Below are 25,402 nucleotides of genomic sequence, written 5' to 3'. Positions count from 1 at the left end.
AATGTCGGTTTTTCGGGATTTTTTTTAAAGCGTAATAAAGAAAATGTTGTATAAGAGATACTTAAGTGATATTTAAACTAATAATTCGAAAACAAACTGACAATGTCATGACGAAAACGAAACATCTGCTTTGTATCTGATGTGAGTCGAAATGTTAAACTTTTACTTACATTGTATCGTTCCCACGTTTATAAGAACTCAAATAAAGTCCTGCTAGATCATCGGTCAAAGGTCCACGGAACTCAATATACACGGAGTAGTTTGATCCCGCCATAAACTGTGTATTAGATTTCAGTATCAAAAACTGATTAACTTTGTCAAATTCTACAGAATGAGATATTTGACTTCCACTTCCCATTTGCATAACCTGAATAGATTGTTCAGAAATATTTAGCTTGTTGCTGTGTAGTACAATTTCATTCGTTGATTTAATGCACTGCATCTCAATTTTAACATTTCCTGTGAAATAAAAGTCTTTCGCATCTCCTTCGTACATGTAGGGTTGAAGTTCAACATCGTATAATGTTGGATACAAGTTAAGTGGTAGCCGAACATTTCGAGTGCTTGCTGGTGAGGTAGTGGTCAGTTGTGCTACTGTTGTTGTTGGTACCAGTGGACTTGATGGACTAAGTGAAGTCGGTCCAGCACAGAGGCTACCTGAAATATAAAATACAAATGATTGTTTGTTTGTGATTACTGCCACTTTTAATTATATCGTGGTGGTCAAATTTATTGGGAGAGGAATCCGAAGTTCCAGGAGAGAACCAACGAATTTCGGCAGGAAAACTGACCATCCTAGTCAATAGAGATTGAAATCGTACGCACCTCTGTGTTTTCAGGCTAGTGATACAATAGATGAACTACTTAGACCATTCGGCCACCGAGGACCCTCAAATAAATATGACTAATAACAAACATCGTATTACCAAAGTACTATATACTAAAAAAACGTTGATAATTCAGCTGGACATGGTCAACTGATACTTTTAACATGGATTTTAATTTAACAAAAGTAATTTTATGATCGGTTAAACAAATTTCGTGTTTCCATTTTATTATATTTCTTTTACGGTTACTAAAGTGGTTGGTCTTTGGAATATCAGCAAACGTTATTCTATAAATACGATATCATACATGTAAGATCATTAACATCCGACCACAACAAGCATAGCAAAAGAGAAAAAGAGTGGTTTTATTTGTTGTGTGTTGCTTGATCGCAATAGTTCTCACTGGCACATTACTTGTTTATACTACAGCTAAAACTGTTTAATGATTGAGTAAGCAAGCATAAACGAAAACGAGGCCGACGATTCACTTTGTCCAATGTGCATATGTTCCGGACCATCTGAGTATTTGGACCATACGCGTATGATCCGGTTAATTAATACGACGAACGTTGAACAGCAACTTTAACTGTTGATTGCATAAGGTGTCATTAATTACGAGTTTCAACAAATGAAGTTTTGACTTATTCAATCTTATGGTAATTATTGTTATATGATTAATGAAATCAAGTATATTTTACTCAAAAATTATAGATTTTCCTAACGAAATGCAATATGTCGACTTTAGAAAATAACTTCGAGGAATATCTAAATGAAATGTTAAACAAGAGGGCTAGCTACTGTTTTACTCGCATGCATTTCTGGGATTGGACACTCTTTTTTTTCTTTATTTTTGGCGTTCAAATTTGTTTTAACTAAACTACGCTCAAGCCAGTGCTAGGGGCCGTCTTAAAGTTGCAGTGAGGTGGGAGTTTTTGGCTCCGTGTTGAAGGCCTCACTGTGACTTTGAGATAAAGAACAGCAATAAAAGAGCCGTGCCTTTGCTCTTTGTGTTTATTTTTGCTGTGCTTGTACTGATTTTGTGTCATGGATGGATACCCCATATCCTTTGTTTTCGTAATAAATTTCTAAATTCTTAAAATTATTACAAGCTTACAATAACAGTAGATTTAACGTGTTGTCCCTCTATTCTTATGTGGAAAATAAGAAGAGTGGGACAGCACGAACTGTTATTGCAATATCGAAAGAATAGGAACAAGAAATCACCAATTAAGTGAAAACAGGTCATATTAGAAGATTTTCTTTTATAAAAACTAATCTAAACATCAAGGAAAAACGAAAAAAAGGTCCATGACTCAAACGCCCGTGGTTTCACTTACGAACGAAAACGTTGCCAGTATAAAGTCGCTTTGAATTGACTTCAGCGATGGCAAGATAACAGATACACCCAGATTCAGACTTCAGTTACTACTGCAGTAGATTTTGGTTCGCAGACTGACGACCTATGTGTTCTTTCTAAGGAATTTAGAATGTTTCGAATAAACTCATATATAATGATTTAAATACTCATATGGTCCGACCCGTTAATGACCAAGCGAGTATATTTTTTTTTATACTCATACACTACATTCCCGGTTGAGAATAATAGGTTTATTAATGAAATGCACATTTGTACCCTTAGGGGTTGAAGGCATATATAAACAATACAATACAAATATATACACAATGCAAAACTTAAGTTATAACATATTAAACATCATATATAAAGTGGTAAACAGTAATATTTATGCAGGTGTTGTGTCCACTCCCCTAAGTGCAAATGACATTTTAATGAACGGAACAGTAAGCTGCATAATTTCAAATGAAGATAAAAGTAATTGTAATCTATCTGTTTCAGACAATTTAAAGAATTCTGGACATATATTATTTATATCTTTCGCAAGCTGATTACGTAAAGATTTATAAAATTAATACAATTTTATAGTATGTCTATTTGTAAAACAAGATGACAAACAACAATCATGTCACTTTAAAATATATGACACTATTGATTGAGCTTCTGTGTAAATGCTTTGTGATGTTAAAAACACTTCTTTTTTGTCATAACAATTCAACAATATATTATGTTTAAAAAATTATCAGTTAAAGTAGACTATTTATATAAAGGTGAACAATGGTCGCTCAGTACAAAGCCTTTCAAGTTATAAATGTACCCTTTCTACGAAGTTGTATATTACATTGAGTATTTGTAAATCACTTGCTTCTACTTCGATCTGTGCTGATTAATGTTTCATTTTACAAGTCGTGCACTTTTACGTCCAACTCGGCCGGTATTAATAATTCTTGGGAATAAACCATCTAGGTGTTAGTAGCTTTACAGTAACACAATTTATCAAAATGCACTTGTTTATAACATATAGGGCTTAATTTCTATGTTTTTGTTTTTCTCAAAGAGTCAGTTAGGAAAAAATAATTAAATACATTTATAATTTGAATACCAAAGAGTTAATATTATAAACTTGTAAAAAAATGTAAGCCTTATTTGAATTTATTCTTCTATCCTGTTACATACAACTGTTGAGGTTAATTTTGATTTCAAATTACATGTCAAATTGTGTATTAGAAAACAATCGAAATAAAAGTCTAATTTCCATTGGAAAGTATAATATGATTTTTTTTTTATCGTGAAGCTGCAAAATAATTTATAATTTCTGTGTTCAGCATAAGTTATACACATAAGAAGGTCAAAGGCAATTAAATTACAAATCCCAATTACCAACAACATCATCGTGACATTTACATAAAAAATAAAATAAAATATTGAATACGCAATACAATAAATGACCTCAAGCTCCCTGTCCTCAACTTTATAGACTCTTTAATAACAGAGCCTAAATATTTCACTTGGTGTCTAGTAGTTGGGTTCAGAAAATATTTAGTTCTATTGTAAGAACAATCTCTGTAATGGATTTTTTAATCATTAAAAAAGACATGTCTTAAATCATTATTTATTTTAAATTACAATATATAATGATGATAATGATCCCCGTGACTTGATAAGATGAGAGATGTGTTACATGCAAAAATTGTGTTGTTGGAATGACGTAAACACTTCTTCTTGTTATACTTATAAAAGATAACTACATTGTATGTTTCATACTCTGATCGATGAACCTCTTGATGAAATTCTAGGATAACTACTCGCACTGATACATTGTACTTACATTAACAATATTTTTTCAATGAGCATATGACTAATACATAAAATGAACAACAGAAAATATCAACGATGTTGGACATTCCAACAGACCACTCTTCCCCCAATACGACCGGAAAGAAAAATAGATGGACAAACAAACTAAGACAACAACAACGTACAACACATGGTCCAGATGGCCTGACTTGCTATAGGTATAACATATATACATGAGGTGAAACCAATCTTACGTGTGCGCTAAACACCCTCCCCCTCCCTTTTCTCTGTCTAGGCCCATGTTATCATAAGTGAGAGTCTGGATGGGAAAAGAAAGGGGTGGGGGCTTAATTTCTGTATTCTGTTAATTTTTAAAGTATTTTTCTTTATCTTTAAAAATAACTCTGTAAATTTCTCATGAACATGATTTTACTATTATTTTTTTTTTATAATGATATTATTTCTTTATTATTATTTTTGTATTACCTCATTGTTTCCCACAGTTATTCGTTTTACTTTTGCACCCGATTATTCTCCATATTTTATATATTTTTTTTCATTTTTTTTATTTTCTATTGCCGTTATTCTCTATTCTGTAAACCCCATCCAGACCCTAAAAAGTACTAGGTGATGTTTAACGACCTTAACTACCAATGAGTGTCTCGCACGGTCGGTCCTCATAAGTAGCTATATTTGTAATAAACATGTATTCATTTTTTCTCATGCTTATTAAGCTTTCATTGTCTTATCTATATCATTCATAAATTACAATTTATCATGATTGAACATTAAACTAGATTAACCTCGTCAAATATGCATGTACATGACTGTACTTGTTCCGATTACGTTTGTGGTTGTTGTACACGTATGACATATTTTATTGGTTTTATTCATTAACTTGAGGATTTTCGTTGATGGCAGATCTTAGATAGTTTCCGTTTAATTCGTTCACAATTAGCCTTGTTTACAAAAAAAATTGAGTCGTGGCATTATTACCATTGAGACAACAATCCACCAAAGACAAACTGACAAAGATTTAAACCGTTCCAGGTCACCGAACGGCTTGCAACAATAAATAACTTCCATACGGTATACTTAGCTAATATGACCTCGAAACATCAAACTGTATCTCATTTTAAAAGCAAAAGCTACGGCCTCATTTAAGCTCATAATCTTAGGCGAAAAGTAATTATGACAGACAGCAACAAACGACAACGAGACGATTTAGAGATGGACACGTTGAACAGAAACATGATTAATGTTGATGGCTGTATGTTGTCGGCAAAAAAACTAAAGTTAATGCCTGTAGGCTTAAACGTTATTGTTATACAGTGTGCACTGACATAAGGGGACGAACATGTGATATAGAGGGGAAAGGGGGCAGGGTGATCTTTGCCGCGTGATAATTGTTTTGCACTTTTGTACACGATTGATTCCTGCATTTGGTGTAGCAGAATATTCATTTTCATCCTTTCTTATGCAAGTTTATTTATTTTCAGCTCTTACCAGGGCAGGTTATTAATTTTTGAAATTCTCCTACCCACCCGAAAATCAAAATCGTCCCCTTATCTCCTATTTTGCTTTGTTGGCATATCTCTATACTAAAGAACAATTTCGAGGAATCCGCATAAATCATTGGTTTCATTTTATAAAAAGAGGAGCGACATAAAGCCAAGAGAACGGTCATATAACTTGAATGTAGTTTGTACATATATAATGCATGTATATTAGTTAATTATCTTGCAAACATATTAGTTTTTTGTCAAGTTATCAGAAAATAGAAAATTTATCAATATAAAAATAAGAAGATGTGGTATGATTGCCAATGAGACAATTCTCCACAAGAGACCAAATGACACAGACATTAACAACTATAGGTCACCGTAGGGCCTTCAACAAAGAGTAAAGCCCATACCGTATAGTCAGCTATAAAAGGCACAAAAATGACAAATGCAAAACTATTCAAACGAAAAAACTAACGGCCTGATTTATGTACAAAGTTTACCACCATCACTTTATCAACAGCATCATATTATACAGAAACACAGTGCAACATTCGATCACCGACTAGACTGTATATTAGTTTGGTAAAACCTAAACTACCATAAAGAATTGAATGGGTAGATGTTGCACCGTTGTTTATTTCAGTTTTTGTGTGTTTTGGGGTTTGTTTTTTTATTTGAATTCGTGTACTTCTACCCAATTATTTCAATTGTGTTCGATCCGTAACATTTTAATAACTTGATTGTATCCATTAAAGGGTGCCCAACACTTTGACTAAAATAGATTTAGCTCGTTTAATTTTCATAAAATACTGTGTTAGATATTGCATCGAAAAGGTTTTTAAAAAAAAAACAGTAACTTCCGCCAAAAGTATGGAAGCGTATTAGGGACTTAGAAAAATAAAATTTTCATTGAACTTATATTTCAAAATCAAAATTTTGCCATTTAAAATCATAAAACTTTTACTCAAAATTTTAACTTTTTAAATCTCGAAATCTTTACTGTAACTTGGAAATTTTGACTTTACAATCTTGAAATTTGGATTTTAAAAAAACTTATACGCTTCCATACATAATCAAGTTATGCTTATAGAATAATTATGATCCTGTGTCTCTTTACCCAAAGAATCGTAAGCAAACAATTAGTTATGGGTATTGCAGTATATCTTGTTATCAATTTTAGTCATAAGATTTTGTGTGAAAAGACCCCCTGATGCTCCTCCATACTAACTTACTATATAATATATTTCAATGGGTATACAAGATGCTTGTAAAACTGAATACTAAATTTTTCAATGTTTGTTAAAAGTCAACCATGTAACATGAAACTTAATAAAATGTTGTACTTCACGGTACAAAACAGAATATAAAACTGTAAATGATATAGTTTGTCAATGTCATATGAAATAACAAATACAAAGCTAATACGACCGATTTAATGCAAAGAATAATAGAAAAATAATACGGAGTCTTTTAAAAGGGAACATCTTTTCAATAAGCGTATTTTGATCGGTGAAGGAATAAAGTTTTATCCTGAGTGTACGAGTGCCTTTGTTGTGAGATATTCGCGTTCGAAAACAAATTTTTTTTTGTTTTTTTTTTTGGAGGGGTGGGGTCTTCAAAGTTTTGAAAAATAAAATGGTATCTGAAGCTTCTTCACTAGTTGTTTACATATATACTATTGACATGAATTAGGGAGGATACACAATTCAACCCTACCAACTTTCAAGAGAGTGTGTAAATTTGGGAAGGGGCTGTTGACCCCGTGTGTGCCAGCTATCAAGTTCAACAGCGTACATGTACAAATCATCATGACATAGTTCTGATCACCTGCTAAAATCATTCCAACAGACCCGAACAAACGTCATTGTTTATATATCATTTGCCAACAGTACTTATTGCTTGTGTTTTCTAACAATGTAAGCACTTGGTTGTTAGTTAATTTACTTTCTTTAGGAATCCCTAATGACGAGGTGATTAACTTCATTACGGTTAAATATCTAAAGTTCTTGTACGATTTCTAAACCGAAAAAAAAATATACTAATGGAAATCTGTAAGAATTCATTTTGACGTTCAGAATTAATCAGTCACTAAACAAGATCATGCAGTTGTATTCTCATTAGCTCACGAAAGAATGTAAATGAAGCTTAACGTTTCAATTGTTATAAGACGTTGATGTTGTTACAATTGTTACAGCTGGGGCGGCTTCGGGCAATTGCAAGTAGGTATTTTGTGCCTCCCACACATTTGGCAAGAAGATACAAAATGAAAATGAAAGAGAACACAGATTAAAACGTAGGACATAAGACTAAAAAAACTGTTTTTTGTTTGTTTGTTACTTCAAGAATTGTGTTTCCACACTTTTCAGTCAAGACACTCTGTTACAAAAGGCTTAATAATACACTGTTAGTAAAATCCTGATGATCGTTTCATAATCGATAGCTTGAAAATTTTAGAAGCTCGGTTGTAAATGGTCAATATTAAATGCTTTCGCTTTCCACTATCTTGCTTGTTCAGCTTTCGATTTAAACTATCTTGCTTGTTCATAAGAATAATGTGTAATGATAGTCATGAGACCAACTATCCACCAGAGAAGTCTTTCATAGTTTTTATGAATGAACAATAAAAATATATAAAATGTGGTTTTTTTTAGAAAATAAAAGTTACAAATTTTAAAGAAATCAAAATCAGCAAATATCGATGTTCCTGAAAATTGCAGCATAACTAGAAGGGTAACATGAATAGAGTGTTTTTCTAACCGACGTCGTGCCCAGTGGCTAATATCTCATGAATTGAACTTGACGGATCGGGGACTGATTTAGGAATAATATATGCATAGTCTGGTATCGATGATCCATAGCTTATTTGACGGATCCTAACTAAGAGTTTCATTAACAGTCCGTCTATCAATCATATGCACTGTTCAAATGGGTATATTAATGTACATAAATAGAATTTGTTTACAAAACGAACTACAGTATTTACATCTTACAAACGCAGACCTAGACGAAGATATCTTTACAGATCGGCTGTATGCAATAAACGTAATGAGTAAAAAAAACAAATGTACAAAAAATGTTCACCATATGATAGTTATCATTTTGTACATTTTAAAAAGTCTGTTATATTATAAATTGTACGTTCAATTCAACATTTAAGGACCAGTATACGCATATCGCCAGTCAGCAAGCAAAGTTTACTCCAATCAACATATCGAGATGTAATACTCTTTCCTCTCCGTCTATAACTGAGAAGACACACACGTTTTAAATTTGAATTAGAATAAAAGATAAAGACAGTTCTTATCATTACAATGAAAAGTTGGGGATAATGACCTATTTTGATACTCTTTCTTTTCCGTCTATAACTGAGAAGACAAATAAGTTTTAAATCGAATTGGAATTAAAGATAAAGACAAATCTCATCATTATAATGAACAGATTAGGGATATTGACCTTTTTATACGGCGGCCTCATTCAAATATTCAGATAAAACTCTTACATGAATAGTTTTTATATGTAATAATACTTATATATTCTAGTCTCAGATATTACTATGTTTTCTTTACAGAAAGGTAGAGCGTAATGACTAAGTTTGTATGAATTCATTCAGTGAGAGTCAAACAGAAAATAATACTCTAAGCAGGAAGTTAAATCATTCTTTTTTCTTCTTTAAAGTTTTATTATAGCCCTTTCGGTATCTTATCTACCTTTAATGGCAGTGTTGTCACTTCAAGCAACAAAGTGGATTAAGTGTCGTAATGAAACTACTTAAATTTGCAGGATTAGCCAGGATATTTCACTACAGTATAATATTTTGTCATATATTTTAAGGCTGGATCAAATTTTGGAATGATTACATAGATGATCGATTTTTTTCTCTCTATTTTGGGAAACTTAGAGTACCTACCTTTAATACTATTATAAAAAAGATTTCAAACGGTTTGTGACCGGATTGTTTCCCTCGAATAGTAGATTCTTAGCCAGCCGTAAGCAGTGGAGTTTGGGAAATACTTCTTTAGCTCAGTCGGTTAGGGCGATGACTTGTAACACAGAGGTCCCGGGTTCGAGTCCCGGAGGAGATCATGAGAATTTCTGATAACAATCATGCTCGTCGGTTACATATCAGGTTATGCAATGGTATCTTAAGCTTGGGATCCAGTTATTACTACAGACAGATCTTAAATTTTATGTTATTTTCGCTTTATTTGGAACATAATAATATACCTACTTACCATTGAAAATTAACAAAATATATACGTGTATCGTTGTTTGCTTTACACTGGAGAGAACGCTGGCCATTTTTAATTAAACCGTTAACGTCTACAGATATAAACTAGTCTTATCAACTGTGAGGTGGTCAAAATAGCTATGAATTTTACATGAAATTAATGTGAAGGCTTTTGACATTTTTCCCCTTCCATATTTCCTATGTCAATCTAAAAACGCATTTCCGAACAATGTTTTTCACTTTCGATTACTCAAGGACAATTGACATCGGTAGTCTAAATTGTGCGATATAATGGTTCATCCATTATATTTGGAAATAACTTAAAACAACGATCTTGGAATTATTGCACATGAATATAAGTACTTGTATATCTGACATTTGTTTCAGTATAAATTATTAGATGTGATATGATTGCAAATGAGACAACTATCCACCAAAGTTTAAATGAAGTGGATGTAAGCAACTATAGGTCACCTTCAACAATGAGAACAAACCCATACCGTATAGTCGGCTATAAAAGGCCCGGCATGAAGAATATGAAACAATTCAATGGAGATTACTAATTTATAACAAACCAATTTACGAAAAACAAATATGACAGATATGAACCAACGACAACCACTGACCTGCAGGCTCCTGACTTGGGACAGGCACATTAAGAACGTGGCGTGGTTAAACATGTACATGCTCAACCCTCCCCTAACCTGGGACGGTGGTGTTACAGCACAACATAAGAACACACTATACAAATCAGTTGAAAAGGGTTTCACTCGTCAGATCGATACAAAGCAGAAAAACATCTAAGAAAAACACAGACCGGACGTGCCAGGGTATGTATACATCCCTAACAACAAAAAGGACACACAGTACAGATCTGAGAGTACTCGCAGTTACTCACATTTAGTATCTTCTTTGAATTAACATTATGACTACATCTCCTTCCAACCCCAAATATTATTTTCTTTTCTTGAATAAGTTATCCCAAAAAAGGTTTTGGTCACATTGATAAAAGAAAAACGTTTTACTTGGAGAAAGTATGAGAGTAACATATATCATCCATTAGAAAACCAAATCATATTCGACGGAACTCCAAGGGTGAGTGGGGAATAGAAGTGTGTTCACTTGTGGTCTTCTTCCGACCGGTTGTAAAACCTGGCCAAAGTGGGGCGTCCTTCTGATTTGGAGAGATGTATAAATACGCACCCACGTCCGGTTAGAATGTAGGTGGCCTGTGGCAAGCCAAAATTTCTGTCCTCATCCAAAGTAACCTCATTTTCTAGTGGAAGTCCAAATTTATTTGTTCTTTATCTCGGACGACCCTTATTATTTTGTGTTAACTTATTCTCGTCCTGAACATGCACGAGATATTTGCCACTGCATGGACATAAAACAAACACACTTTGCTCAATCATTTTCGACGCTGACGAACAATATGACACCGAAAATAAACAGATTTTATTAAGAATGATGCTGATTTATTGTTTTAATCAAGACATTTATACTTCAAATTAATAAATCTATATATGGACTTGAAAAATATGAGCAATTCACTTGGCACCAGAAAGAGAATTTGGAAATTCCGTCATACATATACAAGTCAGCAATTTCCAGTGCATTGACCATGTCATAAAGTGCAATTTTCAATTGCGCCTCAATTTGAATGACAAAAAAGCATCATGGTTGAATACTTTGTATTAAACAGAAAATTTTAAACAGCATAATTTTAAAATGGTTTAATCTTTTCATCAACCTTGACTTCATTTGTGACACAAAAATGAATTACAATGGCTGGTTTGTATTTCTTTATTTCATTTAATATCAAGTGATATAAAAAGTGACTTTTGCAGCACTGGTTTCAAGTATAATTTTCCGAAAGTGCATTTTTCAATTGCGCCTTAATTCAAGTGATACATGTACAATTCAGAGGCATAAGAAGGACAATTTGGAAATTCCGTAATACATTCCCAAGTCAACAATATTGAGTTCATTTGGCATTTCATAAAAGTGCCCTTAAATCCAAATGATAAAAAAACATCCTGGTTCACAGTTGAACATTTTTATTGAACAGAAAATTTTAAATACGCATAATTTTGATATGGTTTTATCTTTCCATCAACCTTGAACTTATTTGTGACACAACAATAAATAAAAAGTGTTGGACTGTTTTGCGACACGCTTTTATTTCATTTAATATAAAGAAAAATAATTGTTGCAGCACTGACACTTGAACGAAACATAATTTCTTAAAATCTCATCCTCCGATAATGAACAACATGACTGTCATTAAAAGAAACAGATTTTAAATAACACTTTTCGTTTTTTTTCAAATCAGCATTCAAATTCCTAATTAAACGAATCATGTTTGAAATTAGTAAATCTATGGACAAAATTGTGGATGTAAAATATGAAAAAATCATATACACTAGAAAGATAATTTAGAAATTTCATAACGCATTCACAAGGCAGACATTTCGATTTCGAGTTCAATGATAAATTCATTAAATGTTTTTATTAATTGCGCATCAATTTAAGTGAGGGGGAAAATACATCTGTATGAGGTAAATACTGATTTTTATTTTTTATTCATCAGAAAATTATAAACACGCATAATTGATGTATCCGTCAACCTTGAACTTATTTGTGACAAAAACTGATTTTGTGTTTGTATTTAAACACGGTTAAATTTCATTTAATATTAAAAATAAAATATTTTCACAGGACACTTGCATGTATACAAACTTGTTTATACCCGGTTTGATGAGCTTTAAGATTAGCAAACCAATTTGGCCCTCGTATAGCAGAACTGCTGTTACACTTCTAGACCCTCGGATTTTGGTGGGGTTTGTGTTGCTAAATCTTTATTTTTTTCTGTGTAGTGTTTTGTAGACTGATGTTTTGTTTTTTCATCTTCAAGTCTGTCTTTTTTTAACTAACGACCCCCCCTCCCCCCCCCCCCCCCCCCCCCAGTAAAAAAATAAGATAATACGTAACTGAGAATAACACCAGACAACCTGGCATTTTGTCCATCATCTGAAGACTGTCTCTCTGACATTTAGCCTATAGTTCGTAGGTTAAGGGAATAATTGGTTTATTCTAACTGCTAAGTGGCAAATATTCTATATATCCGGATTGAATATAAAACTTAACAATAGATCAAATGGGTACATGTATGTTCTTAATTCACAATAGGCCGACCGGAATGAAATGCTGTAAAAAATGAAAACAACACGCTATAAATGTCATGCGTCCGAAGCGCTTTTCTGGAAAGTTGTTTAGAAACTGCTATATAAAATTTGTCGTTTTTCTCTTCTTTTCCAGCCATATGGTGTGTTTCACAATAATTATGTTTGAACACAATTTGTGTCTCAAAACAATCCACCTACCCAACCTTACAAGAAAAGTCATAAAGGTTCTTTGACGTGCAGAAGCAGTGACTCCCTCCCTGTTCGGCTTATGACATACTCATTCCAACTTAGAAATTTCAATGCCCATAAAATATCGCAATCACATAGAATTAGAAAAAAAATAGTTTGCATGTGACAACTTTTATTTGTTTTCATAGAAACCAATTATTTATTACCGACCTATGAACTCACTCTGTCAGCCTGGTCTGTACTTATATTCCAGTGACACCCTTGTCTTTTTATTGTAATGCAGGGGCTTTCGATATTTTTTCGGTTACGAAAATGAGTTGTTAGTTCATGACCTTGATTATGGATCCTTATTTCACAACACTGACCCCTTTATTAAGAGGTTAACACAACAGGTACCTATTAATCTTACTGGTCTTCGTATTACAAATAACTAGTAATAATAATAATTTATTTTATTAAAGTGTCACATACTTGTCTACAGATTTTTATGCAGATTATATAAAATACATTGCACAACAATAAAATAAGACAAATACCCAGCCTAGACAGGCTTATGAGACACTATATATACAAATATATAACTATTTAACAAATACAAATTGTAAAAGCGTAGTAAAATGTCAAAAATGTTTAAAATTATCCGAATTTTTCACAATTTTTTCATTAATTAAATAAAAAGAATAACTTAGAATAGAAATGACACAATTAAGTATGACGTAAAAAATAAATGATATGTGATAAAAAAAAATATGTTTTAAGGGAGTTATATAAACAGATTACATAACAGGTACCTATTAATCTAACTGGGTGTGTATAAACGCAGTAATCAAGGCTATGGACCAGGTAATTATTGAGATCAAAGAGCGTTATTAGTATATTTATGTATCTTCTCCTTTGTTGAAATAAAATAACATAATCTTAATCATTAGTAACACCATTGAAGGCAGTGTAATAGCCTTTAAATCTTTTCCCGTAGATAATACTATGATAATCTAGAAGTAGCTACTTGGTTATTTACTCATTACGACATGTACATATAAAACGTCATTACATAAATACATTTTGTACATATATACCAGCTGAAGCCCGCCTCTGGGTGCGGGATTTTCTCGCTGTGTTGAAGACCCATTGGTGGTCTTGCGCTGTTTTCTGCTCTATGGTCGGGTTATTGTCTCTTTGACACATTCCCCATTTCCATTCACAATTTTATATAGTAACTGGTCAAAGGTACAAATTGCACACGAATTTAAAATTAAGTGTTTTTGTTAGTTGATTTTAGACTTTGTATTGATCTGATGAGTTCAGCCCTTTTCAACTGATTTTTATAGTTTGATTTTATGTTGTACTGTTACACCACTGTCCAAGGTTAGGGGGAAGGTTTTGGCGGTCACACCACTGTCCAAGGTTAGGGGGAAGGTTTTGGCGGTCACACCACTGTCCAAGGTTAGGGGGGAAGGTTTTGGCGGTCACACCACTGTCCAAGGTTAGGGGGAAGGTTTTGGCGGTCACACCACTGTCCAAGGTTAGGGGGAAGGTTTTGGCGGTCACACCACTGTCCAAGGTTAGGGGGGAATGTTTTGGCGATCACACCACTGTCCAAGGTTAGGGGGAATGTTTTGGCGGTCACACTACTGTCCAAGGTTAGGGGGGAAGGTTTTGGCGGTCACACCATTGTCCAAGGTTAGGGGGGGAAGGTTTTGGCGGTCACACCACTGTCCAAGGTTAGGGGAAAGGTTTTGGCGGTCACACCACTGTCCAAGGTTAGGGGGAAGGTTTTGGCGGTCACACCACTGTCCAAGGTTAGGGGGAAGGTTTTGGCGGTCACACCACTGTCCCAGGTTAGGGGGAAGGTTTTGGCGGTCACACCACTGTCCAAGGTTAGGGGGAAGGTTTTGGCGGTCACACCACTGTCCAAGGTTAGGGGGAAGGTTTTGGCGGTCACACCACTGTCCAAGGTTAGGGGGAAGGTTTTGGCGGTCACACCACTGTCCAAGGTTAGGGGGAAGGTTTTGGCGGTCACACCACTGTCCAAGGTTAGGGGGAAGGTTTTGGCGGTCACACCACTGTCCAAGGTTAGGGGGAAGGTTTTGGCGGTCACACCACTGTCCCAGGTTAGGGGGAAGGTTTTGGCGGTCACACCACTGTCCAAGGTTAGGGGGGAGGTTTTGGCGGTCACACCACTGTCCAAGGTTAGGGGGAAGGTTTTGGCGGTCACACCACTGTCCCAGGTTAGAGGGAAGGTTTTGGCGCCAACAAACTAGTTTAATCCCGCCACATTCAGTATGTGCCTGTCCCATGTCAGGAGTCCGTTATTCAGTGGTTGTCGATTGTTGCTGTATATCATGTTTGTATTTGTTCATTGTTTTGTACATAAATCAGGCCGTCAGTTTTCTCGTTTGAATTGTTTTTACATTTGTCATTTCGGGCCCTTATATAACAGTAGTGGTTTTGTTTTAAATATATAGTTCAATGCCTGCACTGTTGTATTTTTACTATTCGATAAGATAGACCGGCTACATATGTTTTATTTTATTTTATGTATAAACACATTTACATCTAATGCATCGTCTTAAATATGCATGAGATATTTGCCAGTGGATATTTAGCAAACAACAACTCATCAATTAATATAGTGCATTGTCTAGCATATGTATGTAATATTTGCCACTGGACGTTATCTAAAGAACAACCATGTATCAACAAATCTAGTGATTCGTCCTGAATATGCATTTACCACTATACATAAGATAGGATTTCAGATAAACTCTTATTCTTGCGGCAGAATAGATAAAAAATACAAGTTTTTATTTGATCGTCTGTTTATTTCCTCAGATTTAGCTGGATGTCATAATGGCAATATGTTCGTGTATTTAACTAAAATTTATAACGACGGGTCAAATAATTCTATAATGAATCCACAGTAAGTCCCAGTTTTGTAATAAATTAAACGTTGACTACTAGTATATAAAAAATATGAAGAAGTTTGATTTCCAATTAGACAACTCCACAAGGGGACCAAATGACATATAAGTTAGCAACTATGTGTCACCATACGGTCTTCAACAATGAGCATAACCCATATTGCATTGTAATCTTCAAAATACCCCAAATTTAAAATGATAACATTTAAACCATTCAAACGAGAAAAATGATGGCCTGATCATGTACAAAACATTAAACGAAAAACAAATATGATATACCACTTGACCAAATTTTAAGAAAGCATTATATCAGACATCTTTCTTCATAACAAGTTTTATAAAGTTTCCCTTTTTAATTGCGTAAGGTTAATGCTGGGCTGCCATGTTGTAAATATTTGCTCTATTTTTCAGATTATAGGTACTTCAACATATCATATTCTATCGAGTGGCTATTAATCGGTGTGACATGCATACATTATCAATAAAACTTTCCACTGAATAATCTTATAGAATAAATAACTTGTGTCAATTTCTACCTAATACATGTATATATTTAAAGCGGTAAATCGTTTTTGAAAACCTTAACAAAAATAAATCAACCGAGAACACCACTGAATTTTATGAATTGCATAAGGTATGGATATAATTCATTATCATCAAAAAATACATTTGCTTTTAGGTTTAGCAGGTGACAGACATGTGTCTGATTGCATGTAAAACTGTATTTCCCTTACATTAAAAAAAGGAACTGTTCACACAGATAAATGTATCGATGTGTGACATAAGAACACACTTAAGGATGATTTACCCTTGTGTTGTTCCAATGCGAAACATAAGGCATTTTTATAAAAAAAAAAAAACATTCCGCAGACTTTTCTCTTGTATTCCTATATTTGACAATTCGGTGCTTAATAGATAGAGGATTATTGCATGCAGTGCTAGCAATCATTTCCCTAAAACAAGAATATGAATAAAGAAACTGGTTAAAACAAGTATAAAAATGGACTTATTCAAGTATACCTTGTAGGGTGCGCTCGACTTTATTGACTCAGCACCAGGTTTTTTGGATTGTAAAGGTTGTTTAGGACATTTTGTAGACAATAAACGCTCAGTGGCGGATCCAGAAATTTTCATAAGAGGGGCTCACTGACTGCCTAAGTAGGGGCCCGCTCTAGTCATGCTTCAGTGATTCCCTGTATAATCAACCAATTTTTTTCCACAAAAGAGGGGGGGGGCAGGGCCCCCTGCCCCCTCCCCTGAATCCGCCTCTGAACGCTAGCACATCATGGACAAGCAAGTGAGTAATCTATGTTTAAAATTTTATAACGAAAATCTCTGTAATACAGTTTTCGGGTTTTTAGCAAAAATGTTGGCTATATTTGCCACCAAATCCCTATTTCCATTTAATGCAATGAAGCATTTTACAGAATTGCTTTAAACACCGTTTCTCTTTGGTATATGAACAAAATGGCACGTCACTTTTATTCTGTATTTTTACTGTTTTGATATTGTAGCACTAAAAATTTCGTAATACACAGGCCTGCAGTGGGGGTATTAACTTTAAGCAAGTGATGCCGCCGATGCCGGTAACAGCACGCGTAAGGTCTCCGTACAGCGACTTTCATCGTAGCTAGGGAGATAAAAGTGAGTTTCATGATCAACGGTTTTAACAGTTAATGCTCAATATCATTCTCGGATTATCATTCCATAGTGAATCATAATTAAATGAAACACATTGTTTCGCCCGTTCTTGAATTTCTCTTTGGAAGGAGCTTTATTCGGGAGTAATATCTTTATCATTTTTTTTTTTTTTTATCGAATACATTTTGTTGACTTTAACATTTTAATTTAACTTCTGTTTTATTATAAATGTTAGTGGTGCGTGTAGCTACATCGCTACTACGACGTTTGATAAAATTGAACTGAATCTAATCTGCTTCAAAAAAGTGCTTCTTCTTATTTTTATATTAGATATTGACCTCCTTCCATTGATGAGCTAACGGATTTTGACGCAAGATTCATGACAGGAAACAGTTGAACTTGCATAACAGAAGTACTTTAAGATGACGTAAGATAACATCAATTCTTCAGATAAATGTAACTATTTTAGTTTCAATAGTAACATTTTGTGTAAGTAAATACAAACGATGGTTTGTGTTACCGTATGTCATCTCTTTACCTGAATAATGCAGTCGTTATATTCAGCTACTCTACGATAGCTACTTAAAGTATGAGAGATCGATCACGGAGAGGAACTGGATAATTTGGATTTTTCATCTATAAAAACTTTTTTCAATATGCAGAGTTTAGATTAAGGCTGATACTTTAAGACATTGATATAAACATAAGGGGATGTTGTATGATTTTCCAATGAGACAACTATCCACCAGAGTTCAAGTGAAGCGGATGAAAGCAATTATAGGTCACCGTACGGCCTTCAATAATGAAGGCTGTCATTTCCCGACTACTTATAAAAACACAAAACAAAATGAAATGGATATTCCAGTATACGTATGTTTGGCTATATATTAAGTATGCTAAACAAAGAAATTGAACGAACATCAAAGCAATATTTTAGACAAACTAATTGTAAATTGAAGAGAGGTTGTCCGATCTTATTGTCCAGACGGACAATCATTATCTCCAATTGAAAATGACTTTTACCAAACAATACAATACCTTTTGTTTGTGTTAAGCTTGTGGTTTAAATAGACAAAATAATTGATACTGAAAGGTAGTTAAACATATACATCTTAAACACCGTATTTAAGAAAATTTAATATCTGATCAACACAACTAGACTAAGTGGACTCTCAATGTAATATTGGACAAGTTATTTACTTGCAAGTGACACTTTGTGGGACAAATTTGCCATCACATAAAAAAAAAACCAATCAAAAATCAGATGATAAACCTGCCTATTTTAAAAGCAATAAGATTTAAAGAAGAAGCAAATCAATTTAAATATGGTTGTTGTTCGAAGAACGTTTGATTCAAATCGTTATCTTTTCGTCAAAGTATTTGGTATTAGACATCATACGTGAGTTGGTTCGACAGAGAATCTACATCAGCACATTTAGCAAAAATGTCAAACGGACATACTGACCTTGTCAGTGCTAGGAGGAAGGGATCAAGTTTGTCCGTCAATCATTTAAATGACGACAGAAATCAGTGTACAATAATCCGAGTGTTTTTCTGGTAACGGAAATGAAATGAATCGAACTTAATTGGATTACTGCATTATGGTATTGATTTTCGGTGATTGCACCGAAATCTCAACTATAATTATGTCATTCTCAAAATTATATTGTTTTCCTCAACCATAAATTAATTCATGTTATGTTTTAAATCAGAAATTAACTGTTACATCATATGTTCATTACCGCTTGTGTATAGGGAAATTTTGATTTATTATATATGTTTTGGGGAATTTATAAGTTCATTACCGCTTGTGTATAGTGAAATTTTGATTTATGACATATGTTTTTGGGAATGTTTGGTTTGTTTGTTGTAAACATGTATTAGTTGAATATCAACATAAACATGTAAAGTTTGCCTGATGTGGTTATGTTGTTTTGAACATTATTGAGGGTGTGAATGGGGTTTACAGAATGAAGAAAAATGGGCAAAAAAATTAAGGATAAAGAAAAGTGGGCAAAAAAAATATAAAAATAGATAATAACGAGGTGCTAAAATATAAATAATAACTGCAACAGTTAAAACATTGGGTAAAAATATACTGAAAACAGGAAAGAGCAATGTCCAGAATACACTTATCAAGTAATTACAGAATAGCCATTATTTTTCAAGATAAAGAATAATGAGCGAAACAATTAAAGAATACAGAAATGAAGGACCCCCATCCATACCCTCATTATTATGTGTATTTATCAAAAGACACTTTTCCTCAAATCACGTTTTTCTAGGAAAAACCCCACCCTAATCGAATACACTTGTGTATAGGCTTGGACAGGCGACTCCGTTTTTTTTCTGATGAAAACTTAAGAAAATATTTCAATATTTAGTATAATTTAAAACATATTCCACTTCTTAATTAACAACCATGCAGGAAATGATTTGTAATAAACTTTCATCATTCGATTAGTGATTGTTATTCTATTGTATTGTTGTATATGTATGTATGTTCTGTATTGTCATGTCATATTGTTCCACTGTGTCTATATTCTATATTACTAAATGAATAGAGTTGAAATTGAGTGTCGCGTTTTTTACTTTCACATAAAATCCACGAATATTGTTTTATACAACAAAGGGGTAATGACCAGCGTAGTTTATTATGTGTTCATTTCAAGATCTTTTGGGGGGGTATTTGGGGGTTAAAATCGGGAAAAAGGCAGTTCGGATCGACCGTCCTTCGCGACGTTCGGCTCTGAAATTTACGCGCCGTCATCATTTCCGTCATTGCACATCTGCCCGGCAAAATTAAATTTTATTTCGTAGCAGATACGGTAAATATTGACCTTACACTGAAACACTTTGTGATACACATTCCCTTGACGCTCTCAGCAATTTAACAACAGATTTTTACACGCCAAGAGCTTTTCCTTCCGGGGAACCGCATTAATTCAACATGAAAAGGGTGGGGGATTACTAAAGTTTTCGGTTAAAAATGGGTACTGAAGTGCGGCTGGAATGTGACCCACCTCCATTCATATATTAATGCATAAAATTTTCAGCCCACTCATATACGGGGTGGTTCTGAGCACGGAAACACCAGAAATCGGGTGCGGATCCAGGACTGAATGTTAGGGGGTGCAAAAAATATTGTTCTGCGGAACGGAGCATGTTGCGAATTATTTTTGGGTAAATTAGCAAAAATTTACGTGCCGTCATCATTTCCGCTTTGTCTGCAAGTATTATGGTCTGCTCAGCGAAAAGTATACCATAAACGGTTGGGTGATTACTTAGTGGATATCGCCTTACACCAAAACTATCTATACTATTAAATGAGAAAACCTCATTTTGTGTGTCGCTTCTCTTCCTTCCACAATAAATTAATCATCATGCCTCTGTGTCCTGTAAGTACCATGCATAGTCGCATTTGTCATCCTCGCTTATGATTATTCAGTTTGGGTTATTTTGGGAGGAAAACGAACATAAATGCGTCCGGATATTGTTTTCGTCATCGGACAGACTTTTAAGTCATAGACAAGATTTTACTGCAACTGCGAGTTTTTTTTAAATAAAGTTAACAAAGATTACATGATACTGTTGCAGCTAACTTTTGATTGGCCTTTCCTATTCCACGTGGAGTTTTTTTTTATAATTTCAGGGGGACATTTGAAAATTCTCAATTTTTAAAACTGTCAAACAAGAAGTCTACAGGTTTATTCTGGTAAACAATCTCTTCAAACGATGTTCTTGGGTACAGTTGACAAATGCTTACGATCAATGTTGTTATTAAAGAATTAATTTACAGGGGCGGATTCATGCGGGGGCGTGGCGGGCGTGCCCCCCCCCCCCCCCCCCCAAAAAAAAAAAATTTGCAAAGCAGCTTAATAAAGAATATTTTGATAATTTTACCTCAAAACAAATTTCGCCTTGCTCTGATCGGCCAAAATTTAAGTTTGCCCCCCCCCCCCCCTAACCTTAAATCCTGGATCCGCCCCTGATTTATAAACTGAAAATGTTATAAAATCATTCTCGGGGACTTACATCGGAGTGAGATAGTATATGAAAATTATTTCTAAAAATTGAACTAAAAATATAAGTAAGATTGATTTCATGTCATGTTCTGTACATATAAATAAAAGAGAGGCGAAAGATACCAAAGGGACATTCAAACTCATAAGTCGAAAATAAACTGACACTAAAACAGAAACTACTTTAAAGTTTTAATTTGAATACGCGATTTATTTCATTAGTAATACATAAAACAGAAGACAAAGACACAATGATTTATGCTTCGACATTAATTTTTTTGCATAAAAATAATTTTTTGTTTAACAGTTGACACACTTTATCATACAGGATATTCTTGTAAAGAAAGGTAAAATCTGTGTTAAATATAATATTATATATAAATTACAAATACAAAAATGTATTTATTTGTGTTCGTATTAAAGAAAAAAAAACGTAAACATAACAATTTTCGAATTGGCAAAGATATAAGTAATAATACAAGTCCAATGAAAACTATATAAGAAGCATCTGCAATTATATCATTATTGGAGCAATCAACGGTAAAGGGAAACTTAATGAGAAAATGATTAAACACAGCGAGACGCTAATTAAGAAGAGTCAATTAGCCATGTTATTTACTGGTACCACTGACATTGTAATTAATAAACAATATATATACACAATTACTTACATAGTTCCTGATTCCCGTGGTTAATAAGATCCTTACATTGATCCAGAATAGGTTTTTGGGAAGTGGTTGAGGGTGTAGTTCCCCCGACCTGAGCGTCATTGTTTCCTCCAGAATTTGGCGGGTAAGAGCACTTGCAGTCGATAGTATTACCGGAAGTAGTAAAATGCACTATAATTCCAACTCCGACAGCCAGACAGGCGGCTAACAGTGTCAACACGAAACCAGTCGCAGTGCTTACGTAGCAACCGGTCTTTTTGTGTCCTCTCACATCGTTCATACTAGAACTATTCTCAATGTTGTGAAAATCGAAAGACTCTGACTTCCCCATCAAATCAGCTTACAGAACAATACATACAGTATGAAGATAGCTAATAAACGTCTTACTCTCAATGTATCGTATTTCTTTGTGATGTTCTTATCAATAAACAGAGAGACTTTTAAATATGAATCCTGCCCAGTAAATAAACGGGTATGTGCTTGTTATATTCTATTTCCTTGACCCAACATTTGCAATTGGCTGTGTGTGTTTATGATTTTTCCATAAACAGGTACAAATTTTAAACCGCGTTTTAACCTCATTTATTTAAACCCATTCTTCTAACTGCGATTTAAACATTTATTTTTAAAAATGCGATTTATTTAAACATCTATTTTTAATAAGTGTGCCTTTATTGTTAGACAATTTTCAAGGTTATGTTGACAAAAAATATAATATACGGTAGATATACAATTACCTGCTAAAATTGAATATTTATGAAAAAAACTTTTACAATATTTAAATCTAAGATATATAACAGTAAAAAAGTTGAAGCATCTGACTCTCTCTTTCTGTCAATTACAGTTGATCGCCTAATAACTTCGAAAATGCATGATCAAATAACTTGTTAAATTGTCTTTTAACATATGAGCTGCGTCGGATAGAAATCGACCTTATGCAAGTGCACGTTGACATGTACATGTGTAAGACGATGATTGATTATATAACATTCAAATACGAAATAAAAGATGAATTTTGAACTGCTTTGTAGGGTTCTTATGCCAACTCAATTTCCAAACAGTTACAGGCTTTCCGTGGAGATTTTTTCAACCCGAAATAGGTTTACAGATGTATTCGAATTCATTTGCATAAGGTCGATTTCTATCCGACGCAGCTCATATGATGATTTGATGTCAACAGGACTTACAATTTAAATCTGTGCTTCGTTGAGATAACACGAATAAAAAGTAGACTTTTTACACTAAACACCTTGAGATGTAAAATTAATTCGCAGTGGTTTTCCCTTAGAATATTTAATTAGGTAGTAATCATATCTTATACTACAAATTAATATACACATAAAGCCGCAACATTTATATCTATTACCTTTTAATATTGTGTGTCTGTAATAATGTAAGATAAAATTTAATGTCAACTTCACGGGATGCCTGGGGTTAAGACATATTGTGAATGGGACTTCTGTACTTGAACGTACAGTAGAAAAAGATCTGTATCCCGGTTGGCATTGCTTTGGTTGTGCAGGTTGTGTAAATACACAGCAACGTTTTCCGCACATATAAGGTACTTAGTTTTATTTAACTCATTGAGTGGCCCCTAATTAACATAGTGATAAAGATACAAAGACAGAGAAGAAAAATATATGACAATTTGTGATTCAAACTGGGATGATTGATTGATGTTTGGTAGCTCAACGTTCAGTAGCAAATATATCATGAATGTTCATGGTGAGAACTAATTCACAATATATACAATAGGGAGGTCGTGTAATAGAGGTCGACCGGGATGAAAGGGGAGGGTGTTAGACTGCCACTGGCAAATAAGGGTAAATTGGAGAGGAACACAAATCCAATCTTGTAACAGGTCACCCAAGAACCCCTAAAAAAGTTGCTGAAAGGATTCTTAACGTGCAGATAGCGTGACACTCTTTTTACACGAGGCAATTACCCCCCCCCCCCCCCCCAACAATTTTTTTTTTTAAATGGAAGACAACTTTAAGCGAAACCGCGCACCGTAATATTATACTGTAAATTCAGACATTTTTGCGATGTTTTTGAAGTTTGCGAATATTACGGGATAGGTTTCGAAAAAATAAAACGTTGCATTTTATATTTAGATAGCATTATTTGCATTCACAATTTAATTCCTGAAACCGCAATGTTTAATCTCACATGTTTAATATAAACACAATATAATCAATGCATGCACAAATATTATTAATTCACAGAACACTTTATGCATTAGTTGTAAAATACTGTTTATTCTCTACGCAAGCGAATCGTAAACGATCAATGTATTTGATTAATGTGCGTCCAGTGGAAAATATTTCATGCCTATCATGACGAGCCGAAACAAGTCAATGTGATATGAATATGAACCTTTAAACAGACTTATTTAGAAGGGATATAGTTACTATACTGTTGTCAGGTCATTAAAGATGGTATATTTTGGTATTAATATTGATTCACTCATAGGGTCTTCGCATCGGAAATAACACATTTATTCTAAAACTAGTTGTTGGCATGGTTATGTTCTTCTCATATATTTTATGATGGTATGATAATAAACCCCTAACGGGAGGAATTGTGAATGATTTTCATATGATGAAGACATAATCTTTCAATCAGTTTAATTGAGATCTGGAGCTGGCATGTCAGTAACTGCTAGTTGTCCTTTGTTAATTTATGTATCATTGTCATTTTGCTTAATTTCTGCTGTTACCTATACTTTTAAACTGAGTTTTACTGTGCGTATTGCTGTGTGTTTGTTTATTCTACATTGGCTAAAGGTATAGAAGAGGGGCGAAAGATACCAGAGGGACAGTCAAACTCGTAGATTGAAAAAAAACTGACAACGCCATGGATAAAAATTAAAAGACAAACAGACAAATAATAGTACACAAGACACAACATAGAAAACTATAGACTAAGCAACACGAACCCCACCAAAAACTGGGGGTTATCTCAGGTGCTCCAGAAGGGTAAGCAGATACTGCTCCACATGTGGCACCCGTCGTGTTGCTCATGTTATAACAAATCCGGTAAAATAGTCTAATTCGGTAGGTCAT

General features: G+C 34.0%; 1 protein-coding gene across 3 annotated transcripts in view; it reads right to left on the bottom strand.

Moving 5' to 3' along the window:
• LOC127721442 (aminopeptidase N-like) overlaps positions 1–22,894 on the bottom strand; it is a 61,452-nt gene extending 38,558 nt beyond the window's left edge. Inside the window, exons 1-2 of one of the 3 annotated variants that reach the window (XM_052228171.1) lie at positions 22,341–22,894; positions 171–657 (exon numbers count right to left, since the gene is read on the bottom strand). In XM_052228171.1, the coding sequence (XP_052084131.1) occupies positions 171–657; positions 22,341–22,668 (815 nt within the window). In that variant the 5' untranslated portion in view covers positions 22,669–22,894. The remainder of the gene's footprint in view (positions 1–170; positions 658–22,340) is intronic. The other 2 variants (XM_052228173.1, XM_052228172.1) reach the window with 2 other exon arrangements.
• Between the last annotated feature and the right edge of the window lie 2,508 nt (positions 22,895–25,402).

The sequence above is a fragment of the Mytilus californianus genome, unplaced genomic scaffold, assembly GCF_021869535.1.
Source record: "Mytilus californianus isolate M0D057914Y unplaced genomic scaffold, xbMytCali1.0.p SCAF_12, whole genome shotgun sequence".
NCBI classification, from domain to species: Eukaryota; Metazoa; Mollusca; class Bivalvia; order Mytilida; family Mytilidae; genus Mytilus; species Mytilus californianus.
The sequence above is the reverse complement of the archived record's forward strand: the minus strand, read 5'-3'. Positions and strand labels throughout refer to the sequence as shown.